The sequence below is a fragment of the Cyprinodon variegatus genome, unplaced genomic scaffold (assembly GCF_000732505.1).
Source record: "Cyprinodon variegatus isolate N-32 unplaced genomic scaffold, C_variegatus-1.0 Scaffold578, whole genome shotgun sequence".
In the NCBI taxonomy this organism is placed as follows: domain Eukaryota; kingdom Metazoa; phylum Chordata; class Actinopteri; order Cyprinodontiformes; family Cyprinodontidae; genus Cyprinodon; species Cyprinodon variegatus.
In genome coordinates this window covers 187,002-208,686 of record NW_015151031.1, presented here as the reverse complement: position 1 = coordinate 208,686, position 21,685 = coordinate 187,002, and the positions used below count along the sequence as shown (strand labels likewise).

Sequence of the window (21,685 nt, the reverse complement as noted above, 5' to 3'; positions counted from 1 at the left end):
GACCTGGAATAAAAGATCAGCAGGTTAAAAAAAAACTAGAACAAACAAAAAAATAAAAATAACGACATGCAATTCTTGCTCAGAAGTGTATCCCTGTCATCCTTACTCAGCAGATGAATAACCAAGCTGACTATGCAATGATAACACCAGTGGTTATTTTGGATGACTTGCAGGTAACACTGCAGTGACCTCAGAGTGATGATGTTTCTAATACATGTAGAAGAAACATCCAGCTTACAAGAGAAAAGGCAAAAATAAACACACCTTTTAGACTTTTCTTTTGTATCTGTGATACCTTTTTTGATGCATCTTTATTATCACTTTTTCCATAGGAAAAAGTGCAATTACAGTCGTTTCAGCGTGAGCCACAATGGTTCAAATAAGACAAAAAGTGCATAAAGCAGTGATATAAAAATTCATAATGTGTATGTTTTATATCAAAAAAATATATAATGGTGAAATGAACAACAAAATATAAATGAAATGAGAATTTTTTGCTCCATGACACCTGATTGCAGAAGAGGATTAGGGCCACTGAAAAAAAACACAACAAATGTAACTGATTTTTACATTTTATTTCAGTAAAAAAAAGAAAAAAGTCAGAATTCTGACTTTAATCTCAGAATTCTGACTGAATTCTGACAGCTAACAACATGTCAGCATCAAGCCGTAGCAATGTCTGTTTTAGAGATTAGCTCTCTTGTTTTAATCACCTTCTGCTCTTCCATTAATGAAATAGCATCACCGGAGACCCCTGGGGAATGTAAAAAGTTGCCTAATTGCATTATTTTCCACCAATGTGTTAGTGGCCCCCCAAAACAACTCAACCTTTGTCAGTGAAGCTGAGTGCTCCCACTTCTCTTCCTTCATGGTGCCCATATACATTAAGATCCAAAATTTTGAGATTAAAGTCAAAATTCCGAGAAAAAAGTCAGAATTTTGAGGAAAAAAAAGTCAGAATTCTAATATTAAAGAGAATTCTGAGAAAAAAGTCAGAATTTTGAGAGAAAAAGTCAGAATTCTAAGATTAAAGTCAGAATTCTTAGATTAAAGTCATTATTCTGCGATTAAAATCAAAATTCTAAGAAAAAAGTCAGAATTTTGAGAGAAAAAGTCAGAATTTTCAGATTAAAGACAGAATTCTGAGAAAAAGTCAAAATTCTGAGAAAAAGTTAGAATATTGAGAAAAAAAGTCAAAATTTTCAGATTAAAGTCAGTATTCTGAGATTAAAGTCAAAATTGAGATGAAAGTCAGAAATCTGAGAAAAAGTCAGAATTCTAAGATTAAAATCAGAATTCTGAGATTAAAGTCAGTATTCTGAGAAGAAAAGTCAGAATTTTGAGAAAAAAAGGTCAGAATTCTAAGATTAAAGAGAATTCTGTGAAAAAAGTCAGAATTTTTTAGAAAAAAAGTCAGAAACTAAAAAAAAGTCAGAATTCTGTGACTAAAAGTCAGACTTTTTTCCCATATTAAACTGAAATAAAATGTAAAAATCAGTAAACTTTTTTTTTATTTTTTCAGTGTCCCTAATCCTCTCCGTACCTGATGCAAACGATGAGATGCAGTCTTGAATGTGTCTCCTGCTCAGCAGGAGCAGCTTTATTTAGATGAAGCTGATAAATGAGCCATAATAAGCAGAGGCTTAGTGCTGCATGGAGGAGTGAGTTTTACTCAGAGTGATTTCAGAAACAATGAGTTAGATATGATCCAGAGGACAGACAGTCCAGATCACTTTGACCCTGCTTCCAGAACCAGGTCTGAATCTGAGCCCAACAACAGAACTATTGTGGACCAAGAGGGGCTGCTGCTGGGTTAGTCCCCCCCTCTCCTCCCACTTTCCCCACTCCCACTAACGGATCTCCTGCTCCACGGAAAGGATCCAACTTTCTGGATCTAAATGATCCTCGGATTGTTCAGGAAGGAGAGGTTCTTTTCACAAAGGTGACAAGTCCAAGTTCTCCAGTGGTGGAAGATTAACCTAAACTCTGCGTGTTTTTATGAGCGCAGCTGCTTGATCTGGAGGTTTATGTGCGAGCTGCGGCAGAGAGACAGAGGAGCGCTGAGGGAAGGAGCTGGAAACTCACTGGAAAATAAAGCAACATGGGCAAGGTAAATGCCAGCGATGTCTGCCTGCGTGGATCTGCTTACATGCTTTCCTTCTTATTTATTTATTTTATGGATGCATTTTAACAAGAAAAATGTTTCTAAACCAAAAAAACTAACAAAAAAACTGTAAGGATTCCAGCGAGTTTCAGATTGTTGTGCGTAAAATGGTTAGATTTGGTCTGATTATTCAAACTTGGCTCAATTATAGATTCAATGACGCAACTTTCGTGCAAAAGTAAAAAAAAAAAGGTTGTTTGGAAGTTTGTGGCCCGCATACCTCTGACTGGGAGACCGATCTTCATCGCATACCTTTTTTATTTTGGTTTGCATCAGTAAAATGAAGCTTATCGTGTTTATCTGTGCAAATATATCCTCTTTTTTTATTTCGATCCGTTCTTTGCTTTTCTAAACGGTCAGAGGAGCATAATAAGATAATCAGTCATGACCTGTTTGGTCACATGGTGTCTCTGTGAGCAATTGACTTGAAGTAAACTGTGTTGGTTTGATCTGAAAAGGATAGGAAATCAGGTTTTCTAAAGCTTTCCATTAAGCATAAATCACACATTGTGTAAAAAAAGTCATTTTTTTTTTACATAATGTCCTGACCTGAGATTTTTAGGTTGACTAAAACTGGGATATATTTGGTGAAAAAAAAGAAAGCTTTGGAAAATCTAAATATATTTTTGCATTATCCAGCTTCTAATATATGGAGGACCGGCTCTACCATATTTAAAAATAAATACAGAAATAAATAAATGCTTTGTAAATAAATTAGCATACAATTAATTGCCCCCACATAAATTTAGTTAGAAATTAAATTATACAGTGAGCTTCTTTATTTATTCACCTTTGTAATAATTACCTTATTTATTTATGTGCATGTTATAATATCTTTCTCTGTTTTATTCTTCCTTTGTCTTTTTTTTTTTACCCTATTTATTTCTTCAATGCTATTTATTTCTGCCTGTTGTTTTTATATTTCTTTCTGCATTTCTGCCTCATCATGCAAAGTAGGAGGGGCAGAGGTCTTTAACATGGGGTCCGAGACCCCTAGAGGCTCCAGGGAGGTACTGCATGGGGGTTGCAAAAGTTTTGGTTGATTATACTTTTTTTTTTTTTTTCCACTAATTGAAATGTCTTCAAATCCACATGAACATTAATTCAACACACTGTAGTAAACAGATAAATTGAGGCAGAAGATGTCTTTCAGTCATTAATGCTCACATTCAGTGACACACTGGAGCTCTTTCAAGCTGGGCACCGTTTCATTCACAACACCTGTCCCATCAATCAGGAATCAGAATTAGAAATACTTTAATAATCCTAGGGAGAAATTACTTTTATCACATGACTCCATCTGTAATAGCGTGACTATAGGATCAGTTTGATATAACACAATTCATACACTATATATAATTAGGGGGTCCGCGCTCTGCCCCAGTTTGGGGGTCCTTGGCCTGGAATTGGTTGGTTAACATTTTACTGCATTGGTCCAATCTGCAGGAGGAGAGGAGAGTCTGAAGTCACTGACCGTTTCTCTATTCTTAAGAACATGAGTACGGACTTATGTCCTTGTCAAGTATGTTCTTGAGGACGAATAAATACTATTTATTTATTTATAAATATGGTAGAGCTGGTCCTCCATACTGATAGATATGGACTCAAAAAAAAACAAAGCAAAAAACATAGGAATAAGCTTGGATCAAACTTCTTGGCAACATTTGGAACAATCCACACTTCATGCATGAAGTAAACATTTTCTTTCTGTTTCTGCTGCAGTAAGACTTTATTTTAAGAACAACCATATCATTATGTCACATTGCAACAAAGCAGAAAAATGTCTGCTATGAGGGCGTCTCTGTGAGTTGAACCGCTCCTTCTGTAACAGACATGGGAATGATTTTGGTTCAAAGGTTCAAAGGAGATTATTTCTGTATGTAATTTGCCATTTCTAAACAGTTTTAACAAAAATGAAACTAAACGAAAACTTGAAATATGTGGAGGTGGAGATGATTAAATATGTTTAAAACAGAGAAGAAAAATGAAGTGCCATAGTAAAGTATTTTTTTGTATTAAATAAACCATTTTTGATGGAAAATTAGAAAAACTGTGGTTTTTTCAAGATTATAATCTCTCATCTTACTTATTGCAACTGATCTCATTGATTTCTCTTTGTCTCTATAAAATGGAACAGAAGAAATGTTTCTTTCAGTAATTTTTACTTTAAGTTTAAATTTTCCTCAGTGTTTTTTAAAAACCTTTATTAGAGTAACATTTTGCACCGGTAACTTTACTTGTATTTAAACTACTGTATTTGTGGGCCCTATTTGTAAAATATTTATCCAAATACTTGTACTTTTACTTGAGTAATACTTTATTTGTTGTTTTTTTTTATTTTTTTGCATTCCTTCCACCTCTGCATACCACCAAATGGTGTACAGGAACAATCTGGTGCTGAAACATGTCAATCATCTGGGCGGGTAATCAGATTTCAGGGGTTACAAAATCCCTAATTACACATCTTTACTGTACAAAAGGTTACTTCATGGGTTTTTATCATTTTTTTTTGGGGGGGGGTGTATTTTATTTTAAATTTGAATCCCCATTTTGCTGCAGATTTCACATCTTGGAGTTAATAAAATAAATCTATACGTCTATCTTGGTCTTAAGTGACATGAGTTTGTCAATTTGTGTTCTAGTCCCTGGAGATACTTTCATTTTTTTCTACAGGCTGGTTTCTCAGCTTGGATTTCTTTGCACTTTAGGAATGGATAATTAGAATAAAAGGTTGTTTTAAAAGGGAATTATGTCTTTCATTTTCATTTAAACTAAAGGGAGAGGAAAAATGCTTTTACCAGCCTTTAGCCAGTAGTGTCTTATTAACTCACTGGTGTTTGTTTTTATGGTGAATATCTCTTTTTTTCTCATGTCTTCTCACCATCTCTTCTGCTCACCACACTCTTAGTGTCTCTGAAAAGTCCTCCCCATCTTTTTTTCCCACTTAGGGGGCCCCTTAAAGCCTGATGTGCTGTATAAATAGATTTAATAGCTAAAAGTGGAAAAAGAATTCAGAGAAACTGTATAGTTTGAGAATTTCCCCCCCATCCTACAAAGTATCAGTAGTGGTCTGGCTGTTGTGTTCTGCCAGGAACAATTTATGAATACAAGTCTTCTCTTCATATAAGTAAACTTTATTTACTAAGCATCCATTTTTTTGACATGTTTGAATGTAGAACTAAAAGTAAATTACATATATAAGGAGAAACCAACACTGTGACCCTATCAGTAGGCAGATTCAGGCATCAGCAGTGATCCATGTCGCCTCCAAATTCTACAAATCTTTTTGGGATTCTGGGAATCTTTAAAAAAAAAAAATGATGTCTTTCAATTCAGTTTATTCCCATAGCACCAATTCACAACACATGTCATCTCAAGGCGCTTTACACTTCACCAGTTCATTGAGAGCTGTATTTGGATTCTTCTGGACCAGACAGCTTAATTTTTTTCAAATAGAGATTCTTTCTATCAGAAAAAACACAAACTGAGTAAATAAGACAAAAAAATATATTATTTGATTTACAGAGACTTAGACTTAGGCTCAGACAGTACTTTATTGATCCCTTGGGAAGACTCCCTCCGGAAATTAAAGGAATAGTACACCCAAAACATGATTAGCCTTCATTTTCTACTCACCCCCATGCTGAACAACACTCTGGAGTACTTTTTTGATATCTCAAATGCATCTGGAGATCTGGGAGGCTTCTTGCTGTCTGCTGACATTCAAATAATGGAGGTCTATGGTGCCCGAGGCAGAAAGGTCCATAAAAGTCCACAAAAAACGTGTCAATATTCCTCCATACTGCTCGTCCAATGTATTCCAAGTGTCCTGAGTGGGTAGCATCCAGAATTTAGTCGAAACAAAGTCATTTAGAATGTTTTTAGAGCATAAACAGTAGTGTTTGGCCCCTCAAATTAAGAGTAAATACACTTATTTTAAGATTTGTTTTACTAATTTTAAGATGGTTTTTGCAGTGCAAAGAATTAGATAAGTTAGTGTTTTTTTTTAGTATACAAATATCATACATATCCAGTTATTTTACATAGTTATACCTATAGCTTAAGTAAGGTCGCAAGATTTTGACATGATTATGTATAACTTTCTTAGACGTATGGCATTTTTTTTTTTAAAGGCTTTATTATTTTATTCCATTTGAAACGCTCTCTAAGATGCATTTAAAATCAACTTAAAGAAATCGCTTTTTTTTTTATGTTCAAAACATTTAGTACAGAAAAGTTCCCTTTTTTTGTTTCACTTAGAGCCGGTCTGCATCAAACCTGCTTTTGCAATAGGGACCCTTATGTGTGCATCCAATTTGGGCTAAAAAAAACAACTGATAACTAAAAGAAAGGCTATTAAAAGTTTTGTCAAACGAGTCGGACAGATGGGAACGCAGAGAAGTTAATGGTAGTTGCTGGTGTTGAAGCAGAATATTTACCACTGCAGCTTAGCTGATCTATGGGCTTTAAATCTGTTAAACTTTCATTAAAACTCTATGTGTGCATAATGATTAACCTGGGATTCAGTGGCTAACAGAAAGCATTGGACACATTCTTCTTATCGCATTACAGTTTGGTTGGTCAGAAACAGAGACAGGATCAATAGGATCTGCTTTTATTTAGAATCAGCAACAGATTATAAGAACTGTGGGATTACAGTCATATCACCTTTCCTTTTTTCATCTATTAGCAATGTGAACCATGATGCTGTAAATGTCTGGAATATTCCTATGAAAATGATTTTTGTTTTTCTTTTAGAAACTATGTGGAACCAATTATCCTCTCAGCATCTGCTTCATAGTGGTGAATGAGTTCTGTGAACGATTCTCCTACTATGGCATGAAAGGTAGGAAAGGCTCCTGTTAGAAAGATAAAGATGGTGGGTTTATCCTCAACCTAAAGAAATGGATTGTTTTGTATTTGAAATAGAATGTATTAGGTTGAGAAAACAGCTTAAACTTAGATTAGAAAATTTTATGCTCAAAAGTTTATCTTCGTTGCCATTTTTTCATAAAAATAAGTGGTGATGAAAAAAAAACTTGTTGTTTAGGAAGATTTCATTGTTAATTATCTCATCGGTGTGATTAAAATGTGTGTTTTTGCAACGTGGACCACATTCACTTCAAGAAGTCAGCTTAGTTTTCATCCTGTTTTTTACTCTAAGAACTAAAAAGATGTGTTCCATGATTTAGTAGGTTTTGCTGGAGGTTTCTTCCTGATAAAAAGGAGTTTTCCTCTCCACTTTCGCTGTATGCATGCTCGTGTGAATATCTACTGTCGCCACATGCTCATCCAGGAGGAACCGATCCTTTAAAGTTGATATAATAAGCAGGTTTTCCTTAGATAGAAAACTGAACTGATCTGACTGGATGATGGGATTGATTTTTCTCTATAAAAGGCCTTAAGATGACCTGTGTTGGGAATTGTCGCTATATAAATAAACTAATTTGAATAGAGACTTCCAAATATCCCCTTGGTCAATAACTTTTTTCTCCTTGTAACGTAATTATCTTAAAAATGCTTTAAACTGTGACTTGTACCTGTTTTTGATGTAGCAGTTAGTTTAAGTTAAAAAAGGGACGTTAAAGTCAGGTTTAGTTTTAGCTGTCTATAGTAAATTAAATAATTTCTTCATTCAGCTCTAATTTGCAAGGTTTTTTTTTAAACATTCTTATGCTTAAAAATTATAGCAAATACAATCCAGTCCTACCGACAAATTCAGTTACCGGTACATAAATTCCAATTTAATGCATTTTATAAATACTGCAGTCAGGCTCAGTTGATTGTCAGTTGGTTAAGAAAAATGTAAAAAAAATTGAGAAAAAAAAAAGAGTTGTTAGTTTTAGAGCAATCCCTCATACTGAGCATGCATGTAGCGACCGTGAAAGGTTGAATTATTGTAAAACGAAAGACCGGCTCACCATTTGTTTGGGACAAAATTATGGCAGTGATTGCTGCATATAGTAAATAAGGTTTGGCTGCTATAAAAATTGTTTTTAAGATCTTTTCTCACTAGTATCCTTTAACTGATGCCACGATTTGCAGTAAGGCTACAGAGGATTACAAATGATTTAATCTTAAAACGGTAATCCAAAGCACTGAATATAAACACATGAAGACAGCAATCAAGAATTGGAATAAGCATAAAAGTTGAAACCTAAACTAAAAGTCATCTAGTGGAAGATGGCAGCTCTAAACACTTTGCTGGAATTTCCTGGTTCTTCATATCTAGATGAAGAAAGCAGCATTTATTGCAAAGAAAACATGCAAAAACAAACTGAAACAGTGATTTCATAAGAGGCAAGATAATTAAACAGACTCTAGGAGGAAATCTAACAGCAAATGAGTAGGCTGACCAAAAGAACACGACAAAATGTCCACAATCTTTTGAATTTGAACGATTTTTGCAAGTTTAGAAGTGAAGATGTGGGATAATGGGATTCCTTTAATAGAAAACAAGAAGCTTAACTGAATCAAAAGGTACAATAGGTGTTTCTTGTCTTTTCTGTTTCCAAATACATGTTGAAAACAATTTGCAGCATGAGTTGAACCTGCTGTTTTAACAGAGATGTGAACAGACGCGATGGTCAGAGCTAACGTTTGTGTGTTTGACTGCAGCGGTGCTGACGCTGTATTTCCTCAGCTATCTAAAATGGGACAAGGACCTCTCCACCGCCATCTATCACGCCTTCAGCGGCCTCTGCTACTTCACTCCCATTTTGGGAGCCATCATTGCCGACTCCTGGCTGGGAAAATTCAAGTGCGTTTTCCGGTCCTTTACCTCCACTCTCTCTGATTCACAGATGATCGATTAATCTATATGATTTCATAATCTGTATGAAAGCAGGATTACAAATGTTTAATCCCACATGTTTAATCCCAACAGGACCATCATCTACCTGTCCATCGTTTATGTGATTGGCCATGTCATTAAGTCTGTTGGAGCCATTCCTACTGTGGGAAACACCGACGTTCACATGTAAGCTGCTGTGTCGACACCTTTTACATCTTTGATGAGGATGAGGAGTGTCATGAGGGTTAATCCAGAAGCTTGAAATCAGGTCTAAGATTGAGCAGCTTTTTGTGCCTTCACTGCCAACTTGTCAGAATCGTTAAAAGCCATTCCAGAGTTTCCAGTTTTATACTTGGATGTGTCTAGTTTGTTAATTCGGTATTCTCCTCTCCATCCTGCACTGTTTCTGACTCCTTCTAGCGCTCTGTCCATGGTCGGCCTCATCCTCATCGCTTTAGGCACGGGTGGAATCAAACCCTGCGTGGCGGCGTTTGGAGGAGATCAGTTTGAAGAACAACATGTAAGTATCTTTGTATTGGTGGTTTATGCTGTTTATTGTATTTTTATCCGCAACTAACTTTCTATTGCATGTCATAAAAAAGCCAAAAAAACCCCCAAAAAACTGTATAGGTAAAACCTTAAATAGATAATAGATAAGTACAGTTTGAAATGTACGAAACAAAAACAAAAATATAGTTTCCAAATTTTTTTTTTTTTTTTCTGGCATTAGGACTACCTTAGATGTTTGGAAATATAGAAGAAAATCTCCAGATGACCTTTCTTACACATGGTTACAATTTCAATGTTTAAAAACAATTGAAAATCAGTTTTGAAAATCAATTTTAACCCATCCATCAGTTTTCCATCACGCTTATCCCAAGCAGAGTCTGGAGGGGTGCTGGTGCCTATCTCCAGCTGTCAACGGGGTACACCTTACTGTAGATAGGTGTACCAAGTTGTCCATCTCAGGGCATGTTTTTAATTACTTGACCAAAAAATTAAGCAAAATAAATAATACAAGTACAAAATCTGCACACATTCCAGTTCAAATAACAAAAAAAGACAATCTGGACAAAACGACAACCCTATTTAACGTCTTGACATAGGGAATAATTATAACCCTGAGTGAAATATTTAATGTCTGGGTGCACAGTTTACTTTAACTCGTATAACTTCACTTTATTTCCGTCTTTACCTCTAGATAAAGGAAAGGCAGAAATTCTTCTCCATCTTCTACATGTCCATCAACGCTGGGAGTGTTTTGTCAACGTTGATAACACCAATCCTCAGAAGTCAGTATTTGCAGTCAAAATGACCATCATGTTTTCGATGTCCTGTGAGGTTCCCCATGTTAGTAACGACCTTCTGCTCCTGCAGGTGAAGTGAAGTGTTTTGATAGTGAATGCTATGCCCTGGCTTTTGGAGTTCCTGCGGCTTTGATGGTTGTGGCTCTAGGTAAGAATTTCATCTATTCTTCATAGATGCAGATCAGTTGGAAGAACTTGGCGATACGATACACACCCCGATACACGAGTCATGATACGTTTTATATCTATACATATATTCATTGTTGTATTATTTCAGATTGGATATGATTTATTTATCTGGAACAAAAAACTGTCATATTCGTTATCATGGTTTAGATAAAACAAAATCTGCTCATTTTAGATAGTTTCAGCTCATATAGAATTGATGGAGTTGCAGGCTGAAGTCTGCATGCTGAGGCTGTTTGTACGAGCTTGGATTCCTCCTGATCAAGGCCATCCACATCCATTGTGACGGACAGTTTTCTCTGCCCCTTATTCACCGTCAGCACTGATCCTTGTGGATTTCATGCCTGGTCGGATGCTCATTGTGCAAAACAACTGTGGTTTAGCAATATGAATGTTAACAGATGTATGTCACATATGGGGCGAGACATAAATTTGCTCTAGCTTTCATGGACTATATCATTTTCATTTTTAAGACGTTTTGAAAGGCTTTGATTTACTTTAACCTTTTTGTATTTTAATATATATTTTGATGTCCTTATTTTGTTTTATTTTTTATTGACTGTAGCACTTAGAGATTTGTTTTGAAATGAAAGGGCATTAGAAATAAAATCTATTAGTATTTTTGTAAATATTATTCTTACCAAAAATCCACAATGTGGGCAGGATAAAAGCTTTTTAAAATGGCTGTTTTAGATGTTTTTTCTCAAAAAACTAAATAGAACATCTTGAAAATAATCATTGACAACTTACCCAGGTGCAATAATTAGTGTTAGAAACATCCATCCATCCATTCATTTTCTTACATGGTTAATCCCAAGAAGGGTCACTAGGGGTGTTGGTGCCTATCTCCAGCTGTCTATGGGCGAGAGGCGGGGTACACCCTGGACAGGTCGCCAGTCGCAGGGCAACACAGAGACAAACAACCATTCAAGCACATTAGAAACATTACTTTAAAAAATCAACTAGTTATAGTAATTAGTTAGTTCTCAAAATAATTGGGTTAGTAACTCACAATCTAACCCAATTACACCAACAAATACCAAGGAGTACCGAGACAAAGCCAAGGCCTATGGAGGCCGAGACGAGACAAAACATAGAAATATAGAGGCAGAGACCTATACAAGACCAAGGCATTTAGAAGCTGAGACCAAGATAAGACCAAGACATTTAGAAGCCGAGACCAAGACAAGACCAAGGCATTTAGAAGCCGAGACCAAGACAAGACCAAGACATTTAGAAGCCGAGACCAAGACAAAACCAAGGCATTTAGAAGCCGAGACCAAGACAAAACCAAGGCATTTAGAAGCCAAGACAAAACACAACCATTTAGAAGCTGAGACCAAGACAAGACCAAGATGTATAGAGGCTGAGGCCAAGACAAAACCAAGATTTTAGAGGTTGAGACCAAGACACATTGTGGCTGAGACCAAGACAAGACTCAGGCATTTAAAAGCCTAGACCAGGAAAGGACCAAGGCATTTAGAGGCTGAGACCTAGACAAGACCTTTAGAGGCCGAGAGCAAGACATATGGGGGTTAAGATCAAGACAAGGCCAAGGTATTTAGGGGCTTAGAAAAAGATAAGACCATGACATGTAGAGCCCCGAGATCAAAACAAGGCCAAGACCTTTAGAGGAAGAGACCAAGACATATAGAGGCAGAGACCAAGACAAGACCAACACATTTAGAAGCCAAGACAAGGCCAAGATTTTAGCGGTCGAGACCAAGACCAAGAGATATTGAAGCAGAGAACAAGACAAGATCAACACCTTCAGAGGCCAAGAGCAAGACCAAGACACACAGTGGCTGAGATTAAGACAAGACTCAGGCATTTAAAAGCCTAGACCAGGAAAAGACCAAGGCATTTAGAGGCTGAGACCAAGACAAGACCAAGACCTTTAGAGGCCAAGACCAAGACATTTAGAGACCGAGACTAAGACAAGACCAAGGCATTTAGAGGAAGAGACCAAGACAAGACCAAGGTCTTGGCCTTGTCTCTGTACTCCTTGGTCTCAGTTGGTGTGGTCTTGACTACTACACTAGTTGAGTTGGGGGAAAATCAAACATGTTTGCCATTCAGTAGGCCGTCGTTGGATCGCCTCAGGTTGTCGGGACGCACTGTGTGAGAACATGCATCATTAGCTGTGAACTTTTAAACCCTGCGGTTTCGTCTTACAGTTTGAGCTGTAGCTGTATGCAACGATTGAAAATATTGCATAGTGTATGCCCCCCGTCCATGCAGTAGTAACTCACAGCGTTATATTGCAAGTACAGTAAATGTGTTACTAGTATGTAGAAGTAATTACTTAGATTGCTTTTTAAATGAAAAACTTAAAGTTGCTAACACTATTATAATGTAACACTCTTACTCTCAACACTGATACCAAATAGAACAATAAGATATAATAAAAGAAGGATTACTAAATGGAGGATGGAATGGACTGGATTTTGTTCAGATTTGGAACCATAACATATTAAATATATATTATTTTAATGGATAATAGAGTTTTGTAAGGATAGATGAAATCCATTTTAACATTTCTTTCTCATCTAATGTTTGAAATATTAAGCAAAGCTGTTGTTTTTGTACTTCCACTGGAGCTGTTGTTAATTCTCCATCTGGTGGTCCACAGCTGTGTTCATATTTGGCAGCAGTATGTACAAGAAGACTCCCCCTCAGGGAAACGTCCTCGGAGAAGTCTGCAAATGTATTGGTGTGAGTCCTCTCATCTCATCTCCATCCTGTATCATGTTTAGGATCAGATGGAACAGCAAATGTAGAATGTGGGATTATTCTAGTATCACATTTAAGTTCCTGCCCTTATAATTCATCCCCAACTACTTCTCCTGTCAGTTTGCCATCAAAAACCGCTGGAGAAGCTCGAAGCCTGGCCTACAGAGGAAGCACTGGCTGGATTGGGCTGAAGACATGTACCCGGTAATAACCCACCCATTCTGGTTCTCTGCAAGGGAAAAAGAAGGAAAAAAAAAAAAAACTACAGTTAATGGGTCTGGAAGAAACTTTTCTAAACCCAGATTAGTGCAAGAATCCAACCAGGTTTCTGTTTTCCTTTTAACAGAAGCGTCTTATCCAGGAGATTAAGATGGTTCTACGGGTTCTGGTTCTTTACATCCCCTTGCCCATGTTCTGGGCTCTGTTTGATCAGCAGGTATGTGTTTTAATGGATGCTCTTTAGGGAGAAAGGTTTATCCCAGACGGTTCATATAATTGAAACATTAAGACCCAACAAGGCAGAAGATTCTATCAGAGTCCGGAGTTAATTAAACCATAGTTTACCTTCATAGCTGTATGCAGCCTTGCTATAGATATGGTTATTCTATATAAGAACTGGCAGATCAAGAAACATTCATTCATTTGTAGTTTTTCATAACTTTCTTTGGTGGCCACACTTCATTTAGTCATCTAGCATCTTGACTAGAATATATATAAATATATAGAAATACACGCATTGTCTTAAGAAATCCTAAAAGGTGATTATGATTGTTATCAAGTCAAAGTTTTTAAGAATCAGAAAAACCTTTCATCCAAGTATGGGAATAGGAGGAGCAGCGTCAAACAGACGTAAAAGACAAACCAGGTAATATTTACACAGAAAAATTTAACCAAAATAAGAGATGACGGTGTATGACTATATATGCTAAAATATATGTGTATGAAAGCAGAGGTGTCAAAACTATTAATATTTACTACTCAATTAGAAGTTTAAATCCTACCATTTAAAAACCCTTTTGTAGAAGTTAGAGGCTCAACTTAAGCTTTTTACTCAAGTAAAAGTGTAAAAGTACCATTTTTTACTACTACTTAAAATATAAAAGTAAAATGATTAAAAATGGAAAAGGAAAAAATGTTTAGAACAGATGCTTTAAATAATTGTTCCTGCATTACCCTATAAAAGGTACATTTTTCTACAATTCTGGATGAGGACTTACTTATAATTAGTTTTCTTAGTTTTATAGCTAATGGCAAAAGCTTCAAATTTAACTTTACATCATCTTGAAGTAAGGTGTAGAAAGTAGAGATAATCGCAAAATAAATGTAAGTAGTAAAAAAAATGTCCAAAAATGAATTACTTTAGTATAGATTTCTAGTAAGGCAACAAAATATTTGTACTTACTTTACACCTCTGTATGAAAGCAATAATTCTGCGTTTTTGGGATATTTTTACATGCAATTATAGATAGATTACAGTTTCCTATTGTCCAGTACAAACAGAGCTGCTCTTAGAGGCTCACCTAAATCAGAGTATATATAGTGACCAAATTAATAATAATTTTGTCATTAAAAAAGTTAATAAGCTGCTGATTTTCTTTTTTTTTTTACTGACCAAAATCAAGATGATGGATAGAAAAAAATCCAAAATCCAAAAGATCAAAATTTTACGTTCAGCGTCCCTGATTTTTATTTTAATAAGCTCACCCTTCATTTATGTTAACAAATCAGAGTAAAAATTGTTGTAAGCATATGAAGTGTTTCTTTAGTGCGTTATCGTTTTTTAGGAATCTGTAGATAAAGGCGGGGCTGTGATCAGAGTGTCATTCTGTTTATATGATTGTGTCCTGTTGTTTACTTTATTGCAGGGTTCCCGCTGGACTCTCCAAGCGACAAGGATGAACATGGCTTTTGTAAGGAAGTCTTTATGTTGTTTGAAAGCACTAAAAAGTCCAAACGTTTGCTCTTTGATATCAGTGGGTGGATTTCAGTGAAGATCTGATTTCATAAACCCTCTCATAGAACAAAATTTTTTTTTTTTTTGGGGCTGTTGCCACACTTTTTTATTTTATTTTTTTCAGTGAATTAAATTCTTTATGGCATAGATAATTTGTGCACACCCCAGTATGTATTTACTAAATTAACTTTAAATGGTAATTCTGTTTTCTAACAGGGAAATTCCTTCACCATTAAGCCCGACCAGATGCAGGTATGTGCACCTCATTCTGCCTTCAGAATCACAACAGGACGTCCAGACCGAGAGGCGATGCATCCTCATAAAACCTTCATGAAGCACATAATGTGCTTTAGTGTTCATGAGTTAAAGTTATGAGGTTCAAAGTTTAGTTCTTGATTTGAGAAAAAAGGGAACCCAATTTTCTTTCATTCTTTGGTGAAAATCATTCTAAATGAGAAAAAAAATTGCTCCAATTAGGATCCTCTCTTAGTGTTGAATGGTAAAAATCCAGGAAGTAAAACATCTATTATTACACTCAAGCATTATGATGATTTACAGTTAGAATACTTCATGAGGAGTCAATATACTGAAGAGAACATGGGTTTTTTTGTTTTTGTTGTAAAATACCCTATGTGCTGTTTTAATTAATAATATATTAAGACATTTTTACAATAATTAATATGAACAGCCTTTTTTTGTGGTGCAATAGTTTTGTTTAAGGCATAAATTATGTGTAAAATTGCACCCCCAATGAGGAAGAAACAAAAAGTGTCCTTATTTTTGTATCCACAGTAAAAAAAAAAAAAAGCCTAACGTCCAGCGTTACGCTCCTGGGAAAAAAGTGAAATAAAATACTGCACCTCTTAGCAAACCTGGATTTATTAAGTGCATTATTTATGTGGCTTGTTTGAACCTTGATTGCCAACTAGTGTTTTACACATACCAAGAAATTTGCTTTGTTGCTACTTATAGATGAAAACGACTTCTATGTACATTTGGAAATGTTGGATTGTGGGACTAAAAAAAATGCACGTTTTATAGGAAGTTTATGAGAAAAATCTAAAATAAAGACTAGATGAGAGGAAATGAAATCATATTTACAGCTAGTTAGATACTGCTGCCCTTTCTTTGGCATTATTTTTTGTTATGCACCATTTAAGCAGGAACTGCTACCGCAGACAAAAACAGCTGCTTTTTACTTATGGCTGAACATGATGTGTTTTTAAAGCTGTAAATAATCTATCAGGTTTTCCCAGTGCTGACGTTAGCAGGAGAAAGGGGGGGGGGGGTTACTACCTGAAGGTCAGCTCTAAGCTGAGTCAGTCACAAACCCCTACGTTCTCCACATTTTCTACATTCTCGCTTTATCAGGCCTTTGGAACAGCAGTCAGATGAACACTCAGACATCCTGGTGTTTACTGAAGAGGAAGAAACTGTGTGTTTGTGTAAAAGTGGTCTTAAGTGTCTTAAATCAATAAAACAAAGACTTAAGATAAGGGGATAAATCATTACGACATAACTGGGTTAATTTTGTTAATTTGATCTTTTTATTTTTAGATAAAACATCGGTGGTCTTAAGCTGTCGCCTTTTTTTATGTGTTTAGCAGTCCTATGTTTTTTTTGGTATCTTAGCCTATTTTATTTTTTTTTAACCTTAGCTTATTCACTTTCTTTTTCCTAATAAGTCAACGTTTTTTTTTTTTTTTAACTAACTCCACTGATGTTTTGTTAGTAAATCTAATGATAATAACTCCTCCTTTGCTTAAATCAATTCCTCTGGTCTGTGTTTCTGTCTGTCTGACAGCTGAGACCATTTGCGTTTTTTTATTTTTTTATTATAAGAACATATTTTTTCATCACTACCAGTAATTATGAGGTTACATGACTTTCAATAACAAAGTTTAAAGGTTGACTTGTCTGTAAATGTACATCAGAAGTGAGTGTTTTATTAAACCAGAGGGACTGCTTCACAAAGACATAATAAAAGTTTACTGATCCATTCATACTTTATTTTTTCCTTATCTTCGCATTTTTAATTTAAGCTACAGATTATACCTCAGGACTTATATAACTGAAAACATGCAGGCCAAGCCTAGACATTTTTTTTTTATGTCTTGAATTCTGCGTCCACAATTCTTCAAGAAGAGAAGACTGTTGGTGTTTTGTTCTCTTTAATGGTGCTCTCACTATTATGTCCCACCTTTATGACTACTTATCACTACCTTGCTATCACTTTATCCTCATTATATTTTAAGAGTGAAGCTTTAATGAGTTTTATTGAACTTTTATGGAACCATTTAATTGCTGTGTTTTCCTCATGTTTTCCGTCTAGATGCTGAACGCGCTGCTGATTCTCGTCTTTGTACCCATCTTTGACCTCATCATATATCCGCTCGTCGGCCTCTGCAGGATCAAAATCACGTGAGTTTGCCCCTGTTGTTCTGTACGCCTGCATCTTTATGGCCGCTGGGAGCATTTAAGCAGACCTGTAAATTGTAAATGGAGGATAATTAAAATCACAGAGCTACACCTTATAGAATAACAATTAAAATCTATAGCTCACTGAACATGATAAAAGCTTTGCTTTTCCTACAGCTCTCAGGAAAAAGTCAAAACTGAACCACAGATGGTTTTATCACATAGGAAAGGGAAACATGCATCCATGAATTGTAATAGACTCAAAAATTATTAAGATAAAAAAATTATTTTTGGTAGACAAATTGATATTTGTATAAATTTATTCAAAACACTTAATTACACAAAAATATTGCTGTCAAAGTAATGTTGCCCAATAGTTAAGTATTTTCTAATTTTGTTCACTGCAAATTAAACACTATAATCACAGCTTTTAACTTTTAATTGGATGCAATGAGAAAACAGAAATGAAGGCTTGAAAACTTCAGAATGTATATAATCAAACTAAATAGGTTTCACTTGATGACCTAAACATAAAGTTTTCAGTGATAACTAATTGATTAGAGTGTGTTCCCTTTAGACTCATAGTGAATTTTAACCTTTCAAAATAAAAGGACAGAAACCGCAAATTACAAAGTTGAATGATTTAAATAAACTAATTATTTTAGATGGAAACAAAGGAGTGAATAACAGTTCAATATTTTTTTTTTACTGTAAAAACATTTACAGATCTTAAGATGGTTTTCTGAAAACCATAACTGTAGTACAGCTAAAAGTCACTTGAAATACAACCATAATGATTCTTTTAAGGGAAATGAAAAGAATTACAATTTCTTTTTTAACCTTCATTTTTTTATTATTAAATCATATTTTTAATTTTTGTTATCCATTTAAGGTATTTTACTTTGGTAGTACTGGTGAGGTATTTGCAAATCCAAGTCTGTTGAATGTGTTTCTATTTAGGAAAAAATGCACTTGTTAGTTAGCTAGTAGTTTAAAAAAAATCCTAGCATTACAATAACGAGCAGAGATGCTAAAATTATTTCTTTTCAGCTTGGAGGTGCATGTTTAGACTGAAGTCTTATCAGAGTGTTGATAATGGAGGTTAGTTAGTGGAAATCACCCTGATAAAGACGTGTCGGTAACAGTAGTAAAAAAAGATAAGAGTGTACAAAAGAGGTTTAGAAACATTCTCGTAAAATTCTACTTTATTTATAAAATGACTCAAAAACTCTGTCCCTCGTCAAGTCATATTTTTTTATTTAATTCTTTATCGTAAGCATTTTTCTTGTCATGTTTTAAATCCTTGTTGAAGTTTAAAGGTTTACGCAATATCATTCAGAAAGAACAGATAAAAGACCAGCTTCAGAATATGTGTCTATTTTCAGGAATTTTATACTGAAATTCTCCAAGAGATAAATGTAAGCAGATTAAAATAGAATAAGAAAAGAAAAAATTGAAGAGAAGCTAATTAACTTTGGACTGCACAGTAAAAACCCGCCCACAAAACCTATGTTTAGTTTTATTTAACTTTTTTGTATTTCTTTTAAAATTGAATTGTGTATTTGGATGGAAATCTATGTTTATTCTTCAATCTCCTTTTTTTGGAGAAGTATTGAGATGTTGAGAAGAATTGTTATATGTGGAAAAGAAAAAGTTGCATTGTAGTTTTGAAAATAAATCAATTAATTAAAGAAGGAAGTGATCAAACATCTGGCTGGCTATAGCTTGTTCACTATGAATAGTCCTAAGGTGAAGATCTTAGGCGAGGGAACACAATAAAGTATTCAAATAAACTCCCTACCCTTAATATTAAAGATGTTTAAAGGGAAATTTCAAAAATGAAGAGTAAGGTTTTACCCCTGTCAAATAGGAACCTTTTCATTGTAAAATATAAACTAAAAAACAAACAAAACAAAAACTCCTATTCAATATCTAGTTAGAGTGGCTCAGGTTATCCAGACCTTTTTCTATAGTTATGCTACTATAGGCTTAGACTGCTGGAGGACATAGGGACCCCTTTAATAACAAGTCAATTTGACTTTATTTTTACATTTTATATTTGGTTTTATCTGTTTGCTGTTTTATCCGGTTAGTGCAGCGTATTTTGGTGTTAAAAGTGATCCCTGTTAAATCCCTGAAATTCTTCCAACAGGCCTCTGAGGAAAATGGCCACAGGGATGGTCTTTGCAGCACTAGCCTTCGGGGCCGCCACCCTGGTGGAGATCAATGTTGTGGTATGTATGAGCATCAATCACGATTTCACACTTAATGAAGTGGTATATAAGTTTAAAGATACATCAGGATACATAATCTTTAAAAGTATTTTGTTGTTTTAAAGATTATGTCCTTTACACCAAATAGTTTTGTTCTTCGACCATTAACTGCTTTTCATAACAATAAATTAAGGTGTTGAAAAGATGGTTTTCTTTATATTCACCGGTGTGGTTTTGACTCTGTGTGCTAGAAAACCGTGGTGGAACCTGCGCCAGCCGGCCATTCCCTGCTACAGGTTTATAATCTGGCCGGAGAAGACATCAGTGTGAATTTTGCTGGCAGCAACCTGTTTCAACAACCCATCAAACACCTTCAGGTAAAAAACAGAGCAAACAATTAAGTCCACAGTAGGGCTGACTTTGCCTCCATCCAGGACTTATTCAGGTCTAGGGTCAGGAAAAGGGCATCTGTTATCCCTATTTACACTATCCTTATGAAACCATGCTGAGAACTGTTAACTGTGGGGGTTAATTGGACGGCAATTGGATTACCAAGGGGGCATGAGCAGGCTGTGTGATCTCCTGTTTACAGTCAGCAAAGTCATTTTGTGGGTTTTCCGACATATCCAGCTTTGTAATTCACAGATCTCTTCACCTGTTCACAACTTAATTAATAAGTTCCTGAATTTATGAGAGCCACCAATAGGAGGCAAGGAACCATGCTAGTGTGATGTGTAGATGTTGTAAGAACCAAGCTCAGCACAGTTAACTGATCCAAGCTTGGATCGGTTAACAAATTGGGCATACGTCACTGCAGACCCCACACATACTGGACACTGTTTTTTTTTTAATTTTTAATTTTTATTTTTTTTTAAACCTTCTAGTCAGGGGTTGCAGACCACAGCTTGCGATAACCAGCTGTCAAAAACAGTTTCTGCGTGGGGCCCATGTTTTTTCATGGGAGTGTACAATAGAAACAAACGAACAACAGAGAATAATCTATTGTTTAGTTCATTAAAGGAACCAAATACCTACTTGTTGCTCAGGAGCTGCAGGTTGATCATGCCAGATCTAGCAGAGGAACCTTAATATGGCTGAAGCTAACGGCATATTGCAGGTTAGAGCCTCACTTTTGTCAGTGCTTTTAAAAATTTGTGAGGAACAAAATGTACTTATAAAGAACTTATTAGGTTTTTTGGGTTGTTTTGGTCAGAATGTTTTACAAACCAAAAAATAAAGCAGTTCTAGAAATTTGCTCATTTTTTTTAGTTTCTTCTTTTTCTTATTTATTCATTTCTATGTGGTTGTTTACATTTAAAGATTTTAAGTACATATTTTGACCATCCTGCTCTTTTCTAACAGGACCCTCTTGAGTATGAAACTCTTCCACTGGGGGGTTCCAACACGGAGCTACATGTTGACGTCACATTTGCAGGAAATACGTCCAAATGCACTTTGTCCTTTGAAGAACAAAAGGCTTATAGTCTCATCATATACAAGGAGGATACTAAAATTAATTGCGAACGGGTGAGTGCACTAACTAAATGCTGTTTTTCTCTCTTTCTTTTGGTAATAGCATAAAATAATTATAATAAAATATTAAGGTTTTAATTTTTCAAACTAAGGCCTTAATTGGTATTAAAATTCATTAAATGTGATTATCAGGGCATTTATAATGCTTATACAAACAATTTTGGGAGATATATTATATCAGATTTAACTGGTTCTGCATGTTTGCGCAGAACTGCTTCCTGTTCATCTTATGTTTGGAAAAGAAGCTCAAGATAGAGAAAAAGTGAGGGAATGGGAAAATGTAAAATTCAACAAAAGTGGCTGAAAAACGAGGAATTTGGAACATAGCTGCAGCCTGTCGACAGTAAAGAATATTATATATATATATATATATATATATATATA

At 35.3% G+C, this 21,685-nt stretch overlaps 1 protein-coding gene across 1 annotated transcript in view; it reads left to right on the top strand.

The window, feature by feature from the left end:
- Positions 1-1,840: 1,840 nt before the first annotated feature.
- The window catches only part of LOC107095842 (solute carrier family 15 member 2-like), a 26,811-nt gene continuing 6,966 nt past the window's right edge, over positions 1,841-21,685 (top strand). Inside the window, exons 1-16 of the mRNA XM_015392198.1 lie at positions 1,841-2,110; positions 6,923-7,010; positions 8,783-8,924; positions 9,051-9,143; positions 9,378-9,477; positions 10,159-10,249; positions 10,335-10,412; positions 13,083-13,165; positions 13,304-13,387; positions 13,530-13,619; positions 15,049-15,093; positions 15,354-15,389; positions 17,470-17,558; positions 19,708-19,789; positions 20,020-20,145; positions 21,131-21,295. Coding sequence (XP_015247684.1) covers positions 2,102-2,110; positions 6,923-7,010; positions 8,783-8,924; positions 9,051-9,143; positions 9,378-9,477; positions 10,159-10,249; positions 10,335-10,412; positions 13,083-13,165; positions 13,304-13,387; positions 13,530-13,619; positions 15,049-15,093; positions 15,354-15,389; positions 17,470-17,558; positions 19,708-19,789; positions 20,020-20,145; positions 21,131-21,295 — 1,401 coding nt within the window. The 5' untranslated portion in view covers positions 1,841-2,101. The remainder of the gene's footprint in view (positions 2,111-6,922; positions 7,011-8,782; positions 8,925-9,050; positions 9,144-9,377; positions 9,478-10,158; positions 10,250-10,334; positions 10,413-13,082; positions 13,166-13,303; positions 13,388-13,529; positions 13,620-15,048; positions 15,094-15,353; positions 15,390-17,469; positions 17,559-19,707; positions 19,790-20,019; positions 20,146-21,130; positions 21,296-21,685) is intronic.